Source organism: Apus apus, chromosome 11 (assembly GCF_020740795.1).
Source record: "Apus apus isolate bApuApu2 chromosome 11, bApuApu2.pri.cur, whole genome shotgun sequence".
NCBI classification, from domain to species: Eukaryota; Metazoa; Chordata; class Aves; order Apodiformes; family Apodidae; genus Apus; species Apus apus.
The window spans coordinates 15,328,513-15,349,002 of record NC_067292.1 but is presented as its reverse complement, the minus strand read 5'-3'; the positions used below and the strand labels follow the sequence as shown (position 1 = coordinate 15,349,002).

Here is a 20,490-nt window from a genome sequence, read left to right as displayed (position 1 = left end):
GTAGCCTGACCAAGCATTTGCCAATAGTTCTGCCTTATGTGCAGGCATATTCTGTGTGAGTGATGACACGTGTTGTCAGTGTTACGCAGCCAACAATGAGATGCTATTATTCAGTTCCCTAAGGCAGTTGGCAAATGGTTAAGGGTTTAATATTGGTGGATTCAGGAAGATAAACATGGTTGTTAGTGTACAGTGCAATACTATACTGTGTGTGAACAGATCTCTTGTGAGGAAGTAGCCAGGCTTTATTAACATAGAATTTTAATTTTTCAAATGGGCTTGGAAGCCCATAATCATTGGCATCATGTGCATCCCAAGGGCTGCTAAAGTTCAAAAATGTGTAAAACAGTTGATGATGGCACCAAGTTGAAAGACCATTATGTTGGCCAAGGTGGAGGTGGAGGGCTGATCTGGGTGTGGGGAAGGGCTTGAGTGACACAGACTTTTGGGCTGATTCCAGTGATCAATCCTGTTAATTAGAGCAATCAAAACTGAAGCTGCATGGAATCTTATCCAGAATCTCTACGCACCGTATGGCTGTGATCTCAGTGGGAGGGTATAGCAGGAAGTTGCCACTTTCTTCTTGTATTTTCCCTTTTGGCTTTGGGGGATCTCCCTGCTTGGGTTTCTCTAAGCTTTGTGCAGTAGCATTATTGCTCCCAGTGCTGAGACACAGCTGTGAGTCAGTTTATCATACTTAGCATTTTAAACTCAATGGTTGCAATTAGCAGTAGTTTCTGTATTGCATATTGAAGTCAATGTTTAGCTTAAGCAGATATTTTACATCAACTGTATTTTTTCTGATTAGTTTTTTTATATAGGACCTTCTGCGGTGAAAGAACAGATTAACTGCTGGACTGTAATAAAGGTCATTGTGTTGTCATGTTCTGATTTCATGTAAATATTTTTCTTTTTTATTATTCTTGCAAGTGAAAATTAGAGATTTACAAATCAATAGACAACAAATATTGCTCTAGAATTCTGCAGGCTGCTGGCTTCATTGCAAATCTTAGTGCTTCCTTTGAGATCACGAGGAGTAGCTAGGACAGATACAGAATTAAGTGCAAACTGCTCATTGCTGAGGAGGTACAGAATTCAGTAATGCCTTAGATACAAAGCAGGGACTGCCTACAACAGGCTTTGAAGGATATGACAGTCCTCAGATCTGATTTTGGATGGGATTTTGTATGCACTGCCTATGTTGGGGAGACTACTAAAGAACAATCAGGTTAATAAAACCTGAGAGTAAGGAATGTCATGACTGCAAACTGAAGCAATGGAGTGTGTGTGCACTGAATCCAATGAAACTTGCTCAGAAATATGTAGCAAGTATTGTGGGCTGGAGCAGTCCTGTGTGATACGTATGAGTATCCCCCTCAGTGTTATCAAGGGGTTTGTAACCTGACCCAGTTTTGCCTTTTAATTTTGCATCCTTTCACTGAATGTGATTCTTCCATGAGTAAATCCTGTTGCCTTAACAGTTCCAACCAGAAGAGCCCTCCTGGCTAGATATCTCTTCTTTTACCTCTTTTTCCACTGGATAAGAAACTTCGCATCTTTTCTTTCTTTTCATCCCCCCTTAGTCTGTGCAATGTGCACATTAACTGTGTAGTTTACACTGACTTGGATGGTAAGAATTTGTTCCTGTCTGTGTCAAAGAGAAGAGCTAGAAAAGCTCATGCTTCCTTATCCCAATAGTGCAGTGGTATTTTCCAGGGTGACTCCCACTTCAAAGCTGTAAGTCAGGAAGTTGAGTGTAGTTTTGCTGGAGAGAATTGATGAGGAATTGCATTATTTGATACAGAGGAGCCACACAGGGAGGATCGTGGGTCAGATGCTTCTCCACGACTGTTTAATTTGTTTTATACTGTGAGACAGAGTGACCCCTGCCATTGCATTTCAGTCAGTAATCTTTTCTGCTCATAACTGCTGGGTGGCTTCAGGAAGTTTAAAAAAATTAAGAGAGGGTTTTTGCATAGGTTTCCCCTGAACTCATCTAGCCCTCTTTAGTACTCAAATTTTCCGGCAGTTAATCTGTATTTCAAAAATAGAAAATGAAAACATTATATCATACTTTATGTGAAAAATGTGCACTTTATTAAGCTGGTAAATATTTATTAATAATATCAGAATTCATCTTTAAATTAGACATTTCATGAATTACCTTGCCTTGGAGCTATAAAAACTTTATTGCAGCAATAAAAAAAAATGTAAAGGAGGCATTTTGACTATGAAATTTCATTTCATGGTCAATTGAATTTACTATATCTGAAAGAACTAAAGATGGGGTTGTAAAATAATTATGATGTTCGTATACACTTACAGAACAATGTTCTTACCCAGCCATACTAGAATAGTCTTATTTAAAGGCTGTATTAACAGTGTATTGCTAATCACTAAAGCTTCTTTAGCTGAATACAAACTTAAATTATTTTAATATAAACTGCATTGAGTTTATTGGTTATCTAGTGAAGCATTAGAGAGCTTTACTGTAAGCAATATTTAATTTAGATGAATGTATTCCTACCCTGTTGAAAAGTCTGGTAGAAGAATTTCACCTTGAAGAAATGTCACGAGATTTTAAATCACAAATGTTGAAAAAATAAAATGGGCTTGGACAGAATTATGATTAATACTGTGTGTCTTTGACTTTTTTCTATGTACTACCTGACATGTTCACCTATAAACTTGAATGCAGAATTGCCAGAGGCATGGTTAAAAATAGGTTATGTCAAGGTTCTCCTGTGTCTCCCTTAGGGTATGGAGTTGGCTGGATACCTCATAGTACTTCTGCAAGTATCACACATATTTCCCACAGGAAGACAAAAAAAAAAAAAAGGAAATAATTATCTTTTTAATATATTATTTATATATTATTATATTGAAAAAAGTAATCATGGTGCAAGAAAGATATTTATTCTCAGAATAAATGTAGTCTAGCAATTATTAAAAGATCATATTGATGAGTTAATAGTCATTCATACTATTAAGAAGGTGGGGTTCTTTCCTGGATTCAGGCACACTGATTATACTAAGGAAAGAGTGACAATTTGTCACAATGCTGATTAGCTTCATTATTATAGGCAACAAACACAACACATTTATCTTATTTAGCAGCATTTTTATACATTTAAAAGCAGACAACAGCAACAAAAAGAGGAGACAAAATGAAGGAAGTCGGATTAATTTTCGTATTTTAATAATATGCAAATAAAATCCTGACGTTCAAAAATGAGTCACTGAAAAATGGAGTGCTGATGTACATTTGACTTCAAAGAACACATGGATTTACATGATGCAAATATTATCCCTATAAATACTTGAATGTAAATAAGCTGAAATCAGCAGTCATATCCTCATTAAAAATCAGCCCCCAATATTTTATGTTAATGCTCTGTTTTGTGTAGACCTGACCATAGAAAAATTATTCTGCAAACTGTGGCAATTCTATAAAACTACAACTTGTGCTCCTGAGGGTTCCTTTTTTTAACACCTCTCTATAATCTGCCCAGCCTGCTGAGTAGCATTGACATCAGTAGTACATCAATTTCAGAAAGTGGATTATTTTTACTAGACAGCTATTGTGACATATTGGGTCAGTCATAAATGAAAGATATTCATGCAAGCATGCAATACTTGTAATGAAGTCTCACTCTGACCTTCTGTATGATTGATTCTGTAATTTAGTTTTCTCAGGCAGTGCCTGAAATGAAATGAAATCATGTTGAACAAGTTTTGAATACCCACAGTGCACCAGGAGAAGAAAAATCTGCAGCCCCAGAGGCTTGAGAGAGAGCAGCTGAACGATTTATCTCCATGCTATTATAGCCTTTGCCAGCATTCAACATTTCTTTTTTTTCTTTTTTTTTTCTTTTTTTTCTTTTCTTATTTGGCTTAAGTACTTAATTCTGCAGGTAGCTGTAAATGGGAAAATAAAATGCTGTTCAGATTTAAAATGACAGGACAGGAGTATGTGCAGGGGACTGATAAAATATCTTGAATAGAACTGACCTTTCATGTAGCTGAAAGTTACTGGGGGATTCATCCTCATAATTACCATATAGATTATTTTTATTTCTTTCCTGCAATGAAACATTTCAGAGAGCAGTAGTGCTGATTGAATGAAAATTGAACTTGTTAACATTCTTTTCAGCTTAGCCTGTTGTACATAACAGAAGGTTAGTTTTGATGAATTTCAAAATTCTCATTCTGATATCTAAGAAACAGACAGTAAAATAATTGTCTCTTTTCAGACCGATTTTTTCTTTTATTCAAAAAAGTACAGATGTTACAAAAACAGGCTGATAATTTTACATACATTACTGGCCATATTACTCATGCTGCTAGGGAAAATGTATTCCATATTTGATGAAGATTTGAGCCAGTTTCTGTGTTGCAATTGCTGTCAGTGCATTCAGAATTCTGCACAGATAAGGCTAATTCATAGTGGAATATGCTTGTGTTTAATTACATTACTACTTAGGAGTGGCACTGTGCTCAAATCGAAGGCTGATGGTGACTATTGCTTTTATTTCAAGAAGAGATTTTTTAAAATAATCAGCTCAATGATGTGGCTTTAGAGAGCTGAGTTGCAAATTTGAGCTTGTTAAGGGCTGCATATGACAAATATTACTAATGTTTCAAAACAGTGGTGCCTTTTACTTAAAGGTCTAAATCTTTTTTAGTCATTTAAATTCCCAAATTACTAATTGACTTTCAATTAAGAGATTAAAAGTAGATTGCAAGAATAAAAGCTAAAATGTTGCTTTAAAATTGGCAAAACCTAGTTATTTCACTGCTCTCCAGACTGTGTGCCTCTCATCTGTATGTTTAGTTTTCCTTCACAAAGAAAATTATTTGTAAATCTCTCTTTTATTATCCAGTCTGTAATCTCTTATCTGGAGAGAATGGAGTAGGTTTTCAATTAATACAATGTTATAACAACATTGTTTAATGTGTTGCAGATGAAACAGTTATTTCATGGGTCATTAATGTGTTTAACGCCTGGAATGGTCTATTAAAACAAGCCCTTGTTATTGTTATGAACATATTTATCGTAATCTTTAATACAAAACATACAACTAATTCTGGAAGATTTTAATTATACATTTATAGAAGTAACAACTGTTCTTACTACAGATAGAGATTATCTTCAGAGTGATCTTATTTTTGCTTTTTCTTTGATTACTACAGTGGATTAGACCCTCAGTGTTAGTCTGGTTTGCATTGGGCAGCAGAAATGGTAGCTGTTATTGCCACTGCTTTTAATAATTTGTGGAACCAAGACTCAAAACTAAGTAATCTCAAATTAAACGATGCTCTGATGGCTCTGGTCAGTGACATTTGGCCATACAGAGAACCTGGCAAATGGTGGTGGACACTGTGGGACTCACTTGGGGTTTTGCAGCTCGGGTGTGCTGCCAGCCCAGCAGTGGGACAGTCTGGCTGTGCCTGCAGATCTGAGCTGTGTGCTTTGCTGATGAACTTCCTAGCCTTTACAGAGTCTTTTTCTTTTGATTGGTGTGTAGTTAAACATTTTGGGTCCAATGATGCAGTTGTGCATTCTTTAGTTACCTTTCAAAGAATGTGTGTGCACAGCCCCTGGGGCCCTGGGGAAGGTGGACAATGGGCTTGAAAACCCTGGAGGCAACAGGCAGCAGTTACTTCTGCAGAGAAGCTACACACTACAGCTTTACTCCAATATGAAGACAGTGCTAGCCTAATGATGTACTAAATAGAGTTTTAATAGTCTGTAGATTTTCATGTTCTCAGTAACATTATAATGCTTGGTGTGGATAATATAGTCACTTCTCTGAGTCTCCCTCAGAGTCTTCCCTCCTTTCTCATCAATACAGACACAATGGGCCATCTGTCAATGAGCTGTTATGGTTGGAGAAGGAAACATATTCTGGTGTTCTTTTCAAAAACAGGCAACTGATAGTAACTGCAACAGAGGACCTGTCCATAGGAAACAAAGTGACAGCAGGTACTGCTGATGCTAAAAAAAAAAAGTTAAAAAAATAAATAAATTATGCAAGTAGGTTATTACCAATGAAATTAAATGAGGGACTTGTGCATGAGAGAAGCACAGTAACGTTGGCAGAACAGTCTGGGAAAAAAAGACAGGGACTACTTTATATTAATAATGCCTAAATCAAGATCCATCAGCTCCAGAAAATACTGTGAGGTGCCGTATGAATATGTGGGCAGTGATACACCCCACTGGGAAAGCTGTCAGGAATTGGAGCGGAAGCTGAATCTATGATATTCCAAAGAACTGAGCTCAGAAGGAATGTGGATGTATATGACTGTGGACACCAGCTGTGCATTAAGCCTGGGCCATGGCTTTAAACTATTCTGCCTCCTGAGTTTAAACTCTAAAATCAGGTGCTGCTTTCTTAAGCCAGCCAAATGAGGCAGGTGCTGCAGCTGGTCTGGGTATATTGTACCTGGCCAAAGGTTTGCTGGGTCCAGCTACTCTTATTCTTGGGTTATTTGAAAACTTCCTTTAAAATGCCTACTATCCTCTGCTGGTACCAGCCATGTTTCCCCTTGGACAGCTTACCCAATACTCAGCTTCCACTTCAAGTTCTCAAGCTATAAAGAAATGCTAAGTCTCTGTAGAGTTTTAAATCATTCTGTATTGCCAGGTAGCTGGCTCTGGTACTACAAGATATGAGACCTACTTTTCTGATTGGCTTTAAAGAAACAACAACAAAGAAAAACACCCCACAAATGCACCCAAAGCAAAAAAGCTCCTCCAGAACATAGCGACCAACACTTGTAGCAATTTTTCAACAAACAAAGGCCACGTAACCCCCAAGTCTGTGTCCCCCTCCCAATTCCTTGCACAATTTTTGTTTCCTTTGATAATGTTCATTAGTTGTCATGCTTCCTTGCAGTCTTTCCCTGTGTTGCTTATGCATAAGGACCTTTGAAGTCTGCCTTTGATTTGGTAGCTGAAGCACCTGATGTTGCTCAAGGTGTAACAGAACAGCTCACAGCATTTATCTGACATTCTGGGATTTAATTTTAACTATCCAGGGTTTGTTTGTGCTGTGCCTTCGCTGTTTGCATACAGCAGACCTCAGCTTGTACTGCTAATGTGGAGAGAAGCTCCTCATGCCAACAGACTCATCAGATCAGAGCCCAGATCTGTGATCTGAGTCACAAGTGTATTGTGATCGTGCTGTTGGTTACCTTCTCCAAAAAGAGTGTGATTTAATTATGCTTTAAAGTGTGGTAGAAGTTTGGGGAGAATAGAGTGGATAATATGATTTTAAATGCCTCTGCAAAATGGTGTAAAAATTAAATGATGAAGAAGTTGTTAATTAGGTGATGCTAAAGCCTCAGTAAGCAGCCAGTAATGCAGTGTGTTGTTAGAGATAGCTGAGCGTGCTGTGAACGAGCAGCACCGGGGGAGGCCACAGGGCAGTGTTGCAGAAGTGCCCCATCCTGGGGCCTGGAGCAGTATCAGGCTGGTTGCTTGGCCCTGTCCCTTGGCACCTTCTTGCCTGGAATTTCATCTCTGAGATGGTGCTGCACTGCCTGGCCTAGGTGTGCTCCTACAACCTAATCTCCAGATGTTGTTCTGTAGAAGAGATTGGTTTAAGTTGTGATTTGCTGGTCTCACAGCACTCTTACCACCCCTCCAGCAGGTCAGGCTGGGTGCTCTGGTGGGAGTTCTGTGCTGCACAGAAGTCTGAGGAACACCACCCATGGGAGGGGCTACTGCAAATGGTCGTAGAGCAGTCCCCAAATAAAAACAAGGGACAATAAATCAGAAAGAGTCCAATAAATCACATTAAACTAATTTGGAGATTGCAGACATAGAAGAAAATTTTATAACATGTCATGAGATGAATTTCCAGAAACATCTGAGACTGTCAGAAAAAAGAGGAGTTGCTCAGTTTTGAGGATCAGATCAGTGGGCCCTCATGTTTGTTGATTTTGGTTTGGTTTGTTGTCTCTTCCTGTCTCTTCTCTGGCTCTGTGAGAAAAAACCCTAGTAATTTCTGAGGTACTGGGACTTGGGGAGCACACAAAAAATTGTGTTTTCATGATCTTCAGGCAGCAGAATGCATAAGCCTCCCATCACCAAATGATCTTTTAGATCCAGCTGCCGACATAATTTTTTTCTGAACCAGTCTGTGCTGTTTGTTGTAGCCTTTATTTGGGAATTAAACTAGGTAAGGTTTACTTTCCTACAGAGACATGAAGCAAAATATGGAATTTTTTCACATTGCCAGAGACAAAAAGCTGCTGCTTGTAGTGGATCTTCTGGTAACAGTAGTTTGACAGATCAGTTACTGACAGCAGTATCTGAGGAGGGGGGGGGAAAGGACAATTCTTCATAGTACCAAATGCAACTGTTTTGTGTTCTATTAAGTAAGGATTTAATCTCTGACACAGAAAAGCATCCTGTTTGGTTTGTTTTGATTGGCAGTGAATTCCAATCTTGTAAAAATTTAGATTAATGGATTATTTTATCTGTACTTTACTCATGGAGAAAGAGTATTGAGGATTTCTTCTAGAGATATGCTGACTTGCCCAAAAGGGAGAAATTTAACGACAGGGACAACTGAGGATTTCACTCTTTACATCGTAGTGTATTTGCTTCAACTTAAATATATCCTTTAAAATATTACATCAGCTTATGTTACATTGACAGTGACAAATTCCTAAGGCAATAGAATATATAATGTTTTAAGTCAACTCCTGAAACCAGGGCATTGTGAGCGTAACAGTAGATGTTGGGGTTTGCATAGTTATATTTTTTGGCAGATTTCTAACTTTCCCTAGAAAACTATCTCATGCAGAACAGGGTCAGATCCCAGCCCTACAACTCCCTGTAGGCACCAGAATGGGCTCGATCCTGACGTAGCTAGAACAAGTCTTACTGGAGGTGTTGACTATTTAAATTATTGGAGGCTGAAGACATTGATTTTAAGCAAGACTTCAATATTAATTGAAACATTACAAAAAGTAATTTCCTAGTTATGTTTTTAAATAGCATGTTGAATATTCATAAAGATTAAAATTATATCAAGGTAGAAATCCAGGATAAAACTAATGTACATAAATGATTCTTATAATGCAGGGTAAGTGGAAATTAGGGCATCTGTCAGTGTAATGGCTGGATGCATGTATCTGTCAGAATAAACACTAGCTGTGGTACTAGCTGCCTTAACTACTGGATGTTTAAGGAGTTGGTAACAGAAGAATGAACTGTCATTTTTTACCCTAATCTTTCCCTTAGTACTCAATGGTGTGTTTTGCTTTGGCTGGCTTAGGTAAAGTAATTGTTGAAAACCACCTTTGACAATACTGTACAAAGTGTGGAAATTCACACATTCTTTTTTGTCTCATTACTCTGTTACTTGCCTTCCAGTGGCTGTTGAGGAATGGATGTTTTATCAATTTTTGAGAACATTCCTACTTTTACAAATCAAAGTAAAATAAGTTATATATTTGGCATATGCTGTGAGATGTGTCCTTTGGCAATATGACTAAATGTGACTTCTTTGGCATGACTGTCTAAATGGATTAGAGTATCTGGGAGTAGGATAGTTTGATGGATGGGTATCCTTATGGTTCCTTTCATGAGGCCTTCTATGCATCAAATGCTGAGTGTCTGTGTAATGTGTGCTATTGGAGCTGTGCAAGACAGTGGTGACAGACACTGTGCCTGGATACAATTGCCATAACGTTGTTTGAAGAAGGGGGACACATTTAGGACCACGTTTTGCTTTTTTCATGTGTATAATTGAAGAGAGCAGAGCAGGGGCTGGCATCCCCCTCAGTGCATGTCTCTACACCTTAGGTTTGTTGTAACACTCATGCAGGATAATGAGAGAGATCCAAGGTGGTGTCATTTCATTTTGCAGGGAAATCACACAAGTTATTTCTCTTTGGTTTTCTGTTTCACACGTTATGTCCTCATTTGATTCTCATGCTGAGTAAACCAGTGGTTGAGTTTTGCCTGACTTGTGTTAAAATCACCAAGTTTTGCCTACCTTCAATCTAAGACTGGGAAGCAGATCAGACTCAGTCAAAAACTTGATTCTGTCCACTTGAGAAGTTCATGAATTTTGTCAGAACTAATCTGTCCTTTTTGCATAATGTTACAAAAATCACAAACGCTCATAATATTTGTGTATCCCTTCTACTCCTGGTTAAGTGTATGTAAAGGAGCTTGTGATATTTTCTAAATTTTTCTCAGTATTCTCAGTAGATTATTTTGCACTTTTCATGTGGTAATGAAATTAGGGTGTCATGTGGATATTTTTGTGCACTTGTATTTCCATGCATGCTGCTGATATGATTTTAAATTTTAAACATTTCTTTAATGAACTTTTGTGCATAATAAAATGCTGGTGATCCTTTTAGTTCAGTGTTGGTTTTTGTAGTATTAGGGGAAAAAACAAGAGTTAAGGTAATAGATAGAATTTTATTTTCTTGGTTATAGATTCCTTCTTACAAGATTTTGTTTGCTCAGGAACTATATACAGATGCTGCAGACTTTAATGGTACTATTGACTAGCACCCCAGCCTTCTTGCTGCTTGCTAAACCCCGGTACAAACAAGAAATGGTTTATGCTTCCTTGTCTGAAAGTTCTTCTATAGGTGCCATAGGTTGTTGAAGCCCACAACAAAGTAAAAAAATGAAATGCCCATCCTTTGTGATTTAAAAAAATTAATTAGCCATATAACTTAAATTCAAAGTGCAGAAATACATTGTTTTTTGTTGTTTTATCCATGTATGATGTAAATGATAGAAACTGGAAACGATACAAAATATTTTCTTCTATGTCATGTCTTACTTGTTTGGTGCTAGAAAGCCAGTTACAAAATACTGTTCTTACCACTTCTGGCTTTTAGTGAAGTTTTTAAGGTTAAGGGAAAAAAACCCAAACAAACAGAAAAGATACAGAAAATTAAATAAATGGATGTAAAAAACTGCACAAGCATCAAATCGTGTCAAAAGAAGGGACAGTTAAGAATTCATGGGCTTGTGTATAAAATTAGATTCTGGGTCAGCACAAGTCAAGAGAATTTTAGTCTCAATAAAATCATAGATGCAACTGAAATGACAAGACTTGGAGTAAATCATTTGTAACCCATGTCATCCCATTTTGTTGCCTCAATGGAAAAGCCAGAAGGGCCTGTATTGTGTAACAATAAAGAGAGATCAGACACCAGCCTGTTAGGTGATGAACACCTCTAACAAAGTTCTGCCTGCAAAATAATGAAGAAAGTTAATTTCTATGAGAGAAGATCATTTGGATGATCTCCACCTTTGCTTTGCCAGCAGTTTTTCTTCATGCAATAAAGTAGCATCTGTAAACTAAAGCAAATGGAGTTGTAGGCAGAGAGTGATATCCTTATACAAAAGACTTTGAATGACTTCCAGATGCCACTGCCAATACAAGTCACAGTTAAGATGACCCTAGAGTTAACTGTAGTAAATTTTACAGAAAGGTGCCCTGAAGCAAATGGGTATTTCAGCCAATAAGTCTGATGTTTTGATCTTCCTGTATCAAGTGCTCCATTTTGGCACATGCATTCATCTCTAAGGAACTGCACTCTTTACTAAAAATATTAAAAGAGTATAAGAAGTAGGAAAAGCAGTGTGGTACAGTATGGATGATGAGCTGAGCTGGCAATGGCTTGGAAAGCATGGGGAAAATAAGGGCAAGACATAAGTGTATAGGATCTGGATCATGAGCTTGTGGGTTCAACTTCATCTGTATTGGATCCAGGAGCAACAACACAAGTATTTCTCTATCAGATTCAGCAGAAAGACACATGAATGCCAAATTCAGAATTAATATGATTTATTGCTATAGGAAAGCAGCTGCAGCACTGGTACGTAAGTGGGATGATGAAGCAGCGTGTGCATCTTCTCTAACACATGCATTGCTGCTTTGTATGGCAGCATTTGTCCTGTCTGAGAAAAGGTTTTCAGGAGCAACTGCCTCTGTTGAGGAAAGAGTCGTAAAAAGTAAGAGGAAGGGCACCTTGGCTAAGCTCACCTCTGTGCTGGCACAGAGTTTTGAAAACTGGTCTGAGCTTATCCACACTTAATAGGAGAATGCTGGGAAAGTCAGACTCCATTGTGGAAATCTGGTGGGCTGTACACTGAGCTCCCAGCAATGCTGTTTTGTTCTGTCTCATTTCATTAAGGATCGCTGCACCTGCTACTAATTGCAATGTAGGTTATTAATAATGAAAGAGTTTTCAAAATCTAATTTATTTCTCATGTTTCTATTTGAAAAATGGCTATAGATTAATCAGGCTGCTGAATCAATTTGTGATCTTCACTTATTAACTGTTTTAAAAAACTTCTGTTTAAATGTTCTTTCATTGTGTATTGATCCATGTGTGGTTAAAAATAACAAAACTGAGTAGTTCATAAGCAGATTCCAGTTGACTTTACCTTCAGCATCTCATTTCTTTTTATTTACAAATGTGTAAGTGTTCTGCAGATTTAAAAGACAATGTTTGTGCTCTCAGGAAAAAGCAGAAACAACACCATGCCAGCGCTTGAGTTTCTGAAACACACAGTACAAGAAAAATGAAGTCTCTGATGGTACATAGCTTAGTAGTTCCAAACGTGTTTGATTGTTGGATTAAAGATAAAAATGTATGGATTTGTGTGGTACTTGCAAACAAGGATTTTAGGAGTGATTTGGATGACTCAAATGATTCTCCAGCATGCTGCAGTGTCTGCACTCAGGACCTGGCAAGGCAATGCTCTTTGTTTGAAAAAACTTTTAAATCCCACCTACTACTGTTACTATTAACAGCTAAGAACAATTGAATGTCAGTAAAGGGAGATGCTTTTCTATATACATGTTTACCCACCCTGCCCTGGTTTTGCTTATTTTCTGCATTTGACAGCAGTTTGTGTCTTCTCAGTTGCAGTGTTTCCCTGTATCATCAGTCAGCCCCTTTCCCTGCTGTTTCTGTGGGTATTTCACAATGCATCAAGAGAAGAAATGTTCAAAAATGGGGAAATGCCATTTTTATTCCACAAAAAAAGCCCCACCCACAAACTGGGGAGAAGTGAATGCTGGGGCAAGTGTGGTAACTGTTGTGTTTAATCTAGTAAAAATGCATTTAATTCACTGAAAAGAAACGAAACAGCAGGTTGGCAGTGTCAGTTCTGTAAGCCTGTGAAAAGAACGTTACTTGGCAATGCTCTGTGGTCACTGCTAATGACTGAATAATGTTTTGATCTCTTCTAGGATCAGAGTCACACCCAACTCTCCCAGTATCGTCAGGATCACTCTCTGATTATGAGATCTATTGTCCATATGACTGATGCTGCTCATTCGGGAATTATGCCTCCTTCCCAGCTAACCACCATTAACCAGTCTCAGCTAAGTGCGCAGCTGGGGCTAAATTTAGGTGGCACTAATTTGCCACACACTTCGCCCTCCCCTCCTGCAAGTAAATCAGCCACTCCTTCCCCATCCAGCTCTATAAATGAAGAAGATGCAGATGAATCAAACAGAGTAAGTTATTCCATGTGCTATAGTGAGTGAGCTTTATGTGGCTGTGTGCTGCCTTTTCATCAGTGTGGCAGGATCACCTCAGCTGCAGTGTGGTCAAATAGACCATATCAAAGTATGTAAGGAGATATATTTATGTGTGTATATATATATATATACAGACATATGGTTGAATACTTTCATAATTCATTTCAGATTTTATAGATCTGGTGAATCTCTTTACTCATCAACTTTGGACAGTTTTGTCATTTCGGTATTCTCTGTAGTCATATAAAACAGATGCATTTAGATGGAAATAACATAAGCTTTCTTCTAACTGAAAGTTTATTTAATTTACATTTTGTCTTAAATCTGTTGTAATGGTAAAATTTTATCAAGAAAATAAAGCACAAATGTCGTTATACTGGAATATCTAAAGGGCCTAATTTAGGCTATTCCATAAAAAGTTTTCTCATGAAGTTAATGGACATTGGGCATATGTAGAGTTCATTGTACAAGATCCTCAAAATATCAAATTAAAATGCCTATCATAGCAGTATATTTAGAGCCTCTTTATCCCTTTGCTGCAATGATCTGTGCACAGTTCAAAAATAAGGGGTAAAGGGCACGGGGAGCACACAGGGACCAGAGTTCCCTGTAACCCAGGGTGTGCTGCTCCAGGGGTTCTCCATCCCTGAGGCAGGAGAGAGGTGTGGGAGCAGGGTGGGTGCCTGGCAGTCACATCCAGCAGCTCCTGGCCCTGCCCAGGGAGCAGAGCAGGTGGGTGACGGACACAGTGGGTGTTTGCTGCAGGTGGACAGAAACAGCAGAGTTGCTATTGCTTTTTGCCTGGAGGGTGGGCTTTTAAACCCCTGACCCATGGCTAAGTTGACATCCGAAGACTGGGCACGAGGCATGCCTCCCAGCTCTTGTCTTTTGAGTTCTCTACTGCTGAAATTACAGCTTAATGGCAAATCACAGATTGCCTATTCAAAATATACTGTAGATTAAATCTTAATTTTTAAAAATAGAAATTAGCACTGGTGTGTACTTTTTCAGGTCAAGCTTGTATGATTGGCTCTCCAAGCCATGCTTACAATGAGTAGAAACTATTCATGCATTTAGTTCCAGTAGATCTGATGAGATTAAACTGAGACCAAGTACTATTTCATAGGAGAAAGGCTTGCACAACAGGAACCTCCAAAGTGTTGCATATCCAGTATTAATCCACACTGCCAATAATTTTTGAGAATTAATCTTATTTCTTGCATATGTATGTTGACTGGTGTTGATTTTACTGTTACTTAGGCTACTGGAGAAAAAAGAGCTGCTCCAGATTCTGGCAAAAAGCCCAAGACTCCAAAGAAGAAGAAAAAGAAAGATCCCAACGAGCCACAAAAGCCAGTGTCAGCATATGCCCTTTTCTTCAGGGATACACAAGCTGCAATTAAAGGGCAGAACCCAAATGCTACATTTGGAGATGTGTCGAAAATTGTGGCATCTATGTGGGACAGTTTAGGAGAAGAACAAAAACAGGTAAAAAAATTCATGCAGGGTTGTCTCACCAGAAGTAAAATATTAGTCTGAGTAAAAATTGTTTGTACCTCTGCTCAGAGTGGACCACACTACTTGCTGCTGCAGACCTCTTACTCTGCAGAACTACATTGATCTTTGAACTCGATGAAGACCTGACATCTAAAAACCACTCTGTCCTAAGAGCCAGTAGGTCGTATTAAATGGCTGTATTTGCTTTTAAATTTTAAAGGACAGTTTGTAAAAAGCTCAGGTGATATTCTCCTAGAGTCCTTTTAAGATCATCTTTAGACAATTCCTGTCTCAAAGCTCTTGTTTCCTATTAATCAGAAGGTAGAAAAGGGGAAGATACAGCACATTTACCATTTTCCTTTGATGTGCCTTATGAATTTGTTACAAAGCGTGTTGATTTCCAACCTTTGAAGCCAATCCTCTGTGCCTCATTATGACGCTGTGCGTGAAATGTTATCCCCAGCTTGAAGTTGGTACAGAATGATGAGTTTTGTTCTTCCTTGAGGGTTATTCTTCTTTCTGTACACATGTAACTCCTACACATGGATTGAAGGAAAAATAAATAATAATGCTTTAGGGCTGTTTGCCTGGTGATACTCTGTGCAGCTCCCAGTGACAGTTAATGGAAGCTGCGATGGAAGAGGAGACTCCTGCACAGGAAACCTTCTGGCAAGATAGGAATGATTCTTGTTTGTGAAATACACTTGGAAACTTTTAGTCTGATCTAACAGATGGTGGTGAACATGATTTATAGGTGAACTTTAAATTTACTGATGGTTTAAAATACAGATTAACTTTTTGTGTGACTGTTCTTGTTTACCTCAACAGGATTCTCTAATACTGGCTTTGGGAAAGGGAATTGTCCAAGCTCTGTGAACCACCTTCTCTAAAGGCATAAAGATTATTTTATATGTACTTTGAATATTTGTTTTAAAATATATTACCTAGGCTTTTTTTGCTATTTTATACTACTTCAGATGCTTCCTTAGCATCTGAAATACTTGCTGTTCTAATATGTTTGTTACTTAGAGTCATTAAAATACAATTTCCTGGGGAGGTAAAGTGTGCATAGGGAGTCTTGTCAAACAGTTGGCTGCTCTAGCACCTTTTTTTATTTGTGACAGATCAATATAAATTGTGTTGCAAGCCCAGCAAGTAGACCTGAGAGTCTGTGATCACCCACAAGAATATTTAGATCTTTCAGGGAAGAAAAAGCACATAGAACAGTAGAGTGTTTCAAGGTTTTTGATCTGTATTTTTTGTTCCTCTGCACTGATTTTGAGAGCATTCTGGCAAACAAATATCTTAATAACTGAAGTTGGTGAAATTGTGATCTCTCTTAATAGGTATACAAAAGAAAAACTGAAGCTGCCAAAAAAGAATACCTAAAGGCACTTGCTGCTTACAGAGCAAGCCTTGTTTCTAAGGTAAGCCTAATACTGCCTTCAGTGTAATGCAAGTTGGCTTTTAGCAATGGGGTTTAAATATGGAAGGTAGAATCCTAGGATTTCTGTAATACAGCTCAAGATGTTGTGCTGCTGCTTGAACCCTGCTTAGTCTCTGCAAAAAAATTTAAATAAATTAAAAAATCTGTCTAAAGGCACAGTAGTGATTAGCAAACAATAACCTTGCAAATGTACATCTTTCTTTATCTATGGTAGCAAAATAATGCACTTCACTACAAAAGTAAAATTTGTTCAAGAAAAATACACTGACCTTTTGACACTAACATTAACAACGTATTGACTGAATTTTGTTTTTCCTCAAGAGCTACTTCTTGAAAGACAGACTTGTTTTGCATGGAGCTGGAGACCAGTTGTTTTATGACAAACCTTAAGTATTTCTTGCAGGTGAGAGGGAAAAAAATGTGTGGTGGCTCTGAATACTTAGAAATGGACTAGCTGGCAGTGAGCCACATGGAGTATTTTAGCAGATCCCAAGTTAAAATAAAACTCATGAAAAAAATGAAGCTCTGCTGACTTTATTTACCTTTTTAACCTTTAACAGTGGCACTGCTCTGGTTGTAGGTCTGTTACACCTGAAAACCAGAAATGAAAATATGCTTATGGCCATATCTAAAATAGGGGAAAAATTAATCAAGGTATTTATTTCTCTAATTATATTTCAGAAACATCTGAGAATCCTTACTTGAATCCTAAGTCCTGAGAATCCTTTATTGACTGTGAAACTACAGAGCATTAGTAAATCACACTGAATGGTGCTGTGTGTTTTAGTTAAGGCTTAGAAATACAACAGCAGGAATTATACACGTGCCTCCTGAAAGCTAAAAGATTTCTTCTCCCTGTGTTGAGAAGCTGTGTTTTTCTGCTCTCTCTGCGACTTAGATAATATGCTAAAAGCTTTCAGTATCACACTGCTCAATCCTGTGGCAGCTGGAATTCTAAGTACCTTTTGAGGGAATTTATTTTGTCAGTTCTAAGTTTCCTTTTCAAAAACATCAGAAATCATCTTTTCTCCCAAAATCCATGGTCCCTGGGCTGCTGAGTAACCTCTGGGAAGGCTGTGAGTGGAAATTACACTGAGAGTCAGAATTCACCTCATCTCCTTTAACAGAAGACACCCTTGCTGTAGTCTTTTCATCCGTTTTTCATCCATCTCTGGCTGCTGAGAGTAGAATAGACACTTCTGCAGCACAATTGGGCACACTCTAAGGGAAAAGTCTAAACCATATCAGTTAATGGTGTTGAAACAGACTTTCCTCTCTGTTGTCTTTATATAGGAATTCTAGGCAATTATTCTACATGTCGTGTGCAATGCAGATGTGTAAACTATGAGAAATGAATCCTAACTTCTCAATAGATCTAATTTAAATATACACAATATATTTAAATATATCTAATAAAGGGATGCCTTCAAAGGCACCAAAATGCCTCAGGTATTGCAACAGTCCTCTTTGAATTGCAGTTTTCCCACAGGTCTCTCCTCACACCTCAGAAACCTCTGGGACACTGGAAGCAGGCAGGATTCCCAAGCAGAGCATCCCGCAGATGCAGCTTAACTGCTTCCAGTGTGTTCCTTTGGGTGCCTGGACCGTGTTTCCTCAGACTTTTTTCTGTTGTGGATACCCAGGTCTAGATGCCTCAAATGCCAAGAACTACAACAAGCACATTGAAAAAGTTGTTTGAGGAGTTTTGTTGTTTGTAAACTGCTCTTATCAGATTGCTGATTGATCTTTCCTGATAGAAAACAAAAGATGAAGTCTCCCAGAGTAGCCATGAGTTTTCTTTTCATGTAAACAGTAACAATGTGTTTTCAGTTAAAAATACAGTTTATTTCTTTTCCAAACACAGGCTGCTGCAGAATCTGCTGAGGCCCAGACAATTCGTTCTGTTCAGCAAACATTGGCATCCACAAATTTGTCTTCCTCCCTTATTCTGAATACTTCTCTTTCTCAACATGCAACAGTATCGGCATCCCCTCAAGCTCTTCAACAGTCCCTTCCAAGAGCAATTGCTCCAAAGCCTTTAACCATGAGACTGCCAATGAATCAGATTGTTGCTTCTGTTACCATTGCGTCAAATATGCCAACAAACATTGCAGCCCCCTTGATAAGCTCTATGGGAACAAATATGGTGGCAACGCCATCTTCATCTCAAGTCAGTCCCTCAATGCAAAGCCAGCAGCACCAGATACAGCAGCTCCAGCAGCAACAGATGCAGCAGATGCAACAGCAGCAACTGCATCAGCATCAAATGCATCAGCAAATACAACAACAAATGCAACAACAGCATTTTCAGCACCACATGCAACAGCATTTGCAGCAGCAGCAGCAGCATCTTCAGCAGCAAATTAATCAACAGCAAATGCAACAGCAACTGCAGCACATACAGCTTCAGCAAATGCAGCAGCAGCAACTGCAGCACATGCAACACCAGTCACAGCCTTCTCCTCAGCAGCACTCCCCAGTAGCCTCACAGATCACCTCTCCCATCCCTGCCATTGGGAGCCCTCAGCCAGCACCTCAGCAGCACCAGTCACAAATACAGTCTCAGACACAGACTCAAGTATTATCACAGGTCAGTATTTTCTGAAGATAAATGCTCTTGCAACATGGCTGTGTGTTGATGAAGGGGGTAGGGGTAAACCATATTTGGCTGAAAACTGTAAATTGTTGATGGTAGTTATGCAGGGATGCATAACAGATCAAATGATCCTCTAAAGTGTCTATTAGATAGGCAATAAAGAACTACAATGTAGCTGTGTATCATCTTTTAGCTGACTATAAATCATTTTGTTTAAAAAAAAAAAAAAAAAGCTGTGCTCTTTTTCATGTGATGCCTTTTTAATTTATTTAAGCTTTACCTACTATATGTGAATCAAATGGCCTAATAAATACCTGGACCTTATGACTGCAAAATGGCCTTTCAGAGTTATGTGATACTATGATACACCCCTTCTTTCTCTAAAAGTGAATGATGCACTTCCAGGCCGTATGAACTCATGAAGCCCTTAAAGCACAGTTGTAACTACCTGTAAAATGATGATTGGATTTCATACAATCATAATTGTATGACATGAGTTAGTTGATGGCATTTTTTGTCATGAAAAAATAGAGTAAATCACAGATTTTTGCCAAAGCTCTTAACTTTTTTTTTTTCTCTAAAATGTCTTCAGAAAAACAAATGCAAGGAACTGAACTTAAATGTTTGACCCGACTTTCACTTCATTTCTCCAAATAAACCTACCATAGTTTGTAAGAAAATATATATTGACATTTACCTTCTTACATTAATTCCAACTACAGAACAAATGTGAATATTATATTCTGTGTCTAAGTGATGCGTTTCAGATTTAATACACTGTATTTTTAAAAGGGAAATGCACTTAAATAAAACTGTTATTACAGAAAGCTAAGATGAAAAATGCAAGAGTTTTTAATACGCTGTAAAACCAGTAGAATATTTAAATGAAACTCCACAACCGAATAATCAATGTAAATATTTTCTTTAAAAGTTGTAAGTTTTCATATCATGTGTTGTAAAGTTTTCATAAATGAGGCTTTAATGTAAACACTGGTAACATGAATTATTAATTGCTACATTGCTTATTGTGTTTTTATGCTGTTTTATACTTTTTTATGAGTTATGATAGCAGCAATTAAGTTGTTTGTATTTTGCTTATCTAAAATAAATGCTTTTATCTTGCTATAGAATAAACACATTTCAGTAAAACTGATGAGCACAAGTCTTTCAGAGAAAAACCAGAAATGCTTCTGTATGAAAACCATTTATTGGAAAATTTAATTAACTTGTTGGAGTTTTATTTTATCAAGCACACTGGGCCGATGGGTGAGGATGGGAAGGTTGTGCAGCCAGCTCATGGGCTCGTAAAGATGCGCTGCGGAAGAGTCAGCTACAACTTCACTGGGGTTTCTACCTCTCCAGAGAGAGAGAGAAAGCAGGTGCTGGGAGTCGTGAAACATTTGTGG

The 20,490-nt window shown here is 38.1% G+C and overlaps 1 protein-coding gene across 2 annotated transcripts in view; it reads left to right on the top strand.

Moving 5' to 3' along the window:
• TOX3 (TOX high mobility group box family member 3) overlaps nt 1–20,223 on the top strand; it is a 78,080-nt gene extending 57,857 nt beyond the window's left edge. For both annotated transcript variants that reach the window (XM_051629763.1, XM_051629762.1), the window contains exons 4-7: nt 13,251–13,520; nt 14,805–15,032; nt 16,388–16,468; nt 18,353–20,223. In XM_051629763.1, the coding sequence (XP_051485723.1) occupies nt 13,251–13,520; nt 14,805–15,032; nt 16,388–16,468; nt 18,353–19,093 (1,320 nt within the window). In that variant the 3' untranslated portion in view covers nt 19,094–20,223. The remainder of the gene's footprint in view (nt 1–13,250; nt 13,521–14,804; nt 15,033–16,387; nt 16,469–18,352) is intronic.
• The last annotated feature ends 267 nt before the right edge of the window (nt 20,224–20,490 follow it).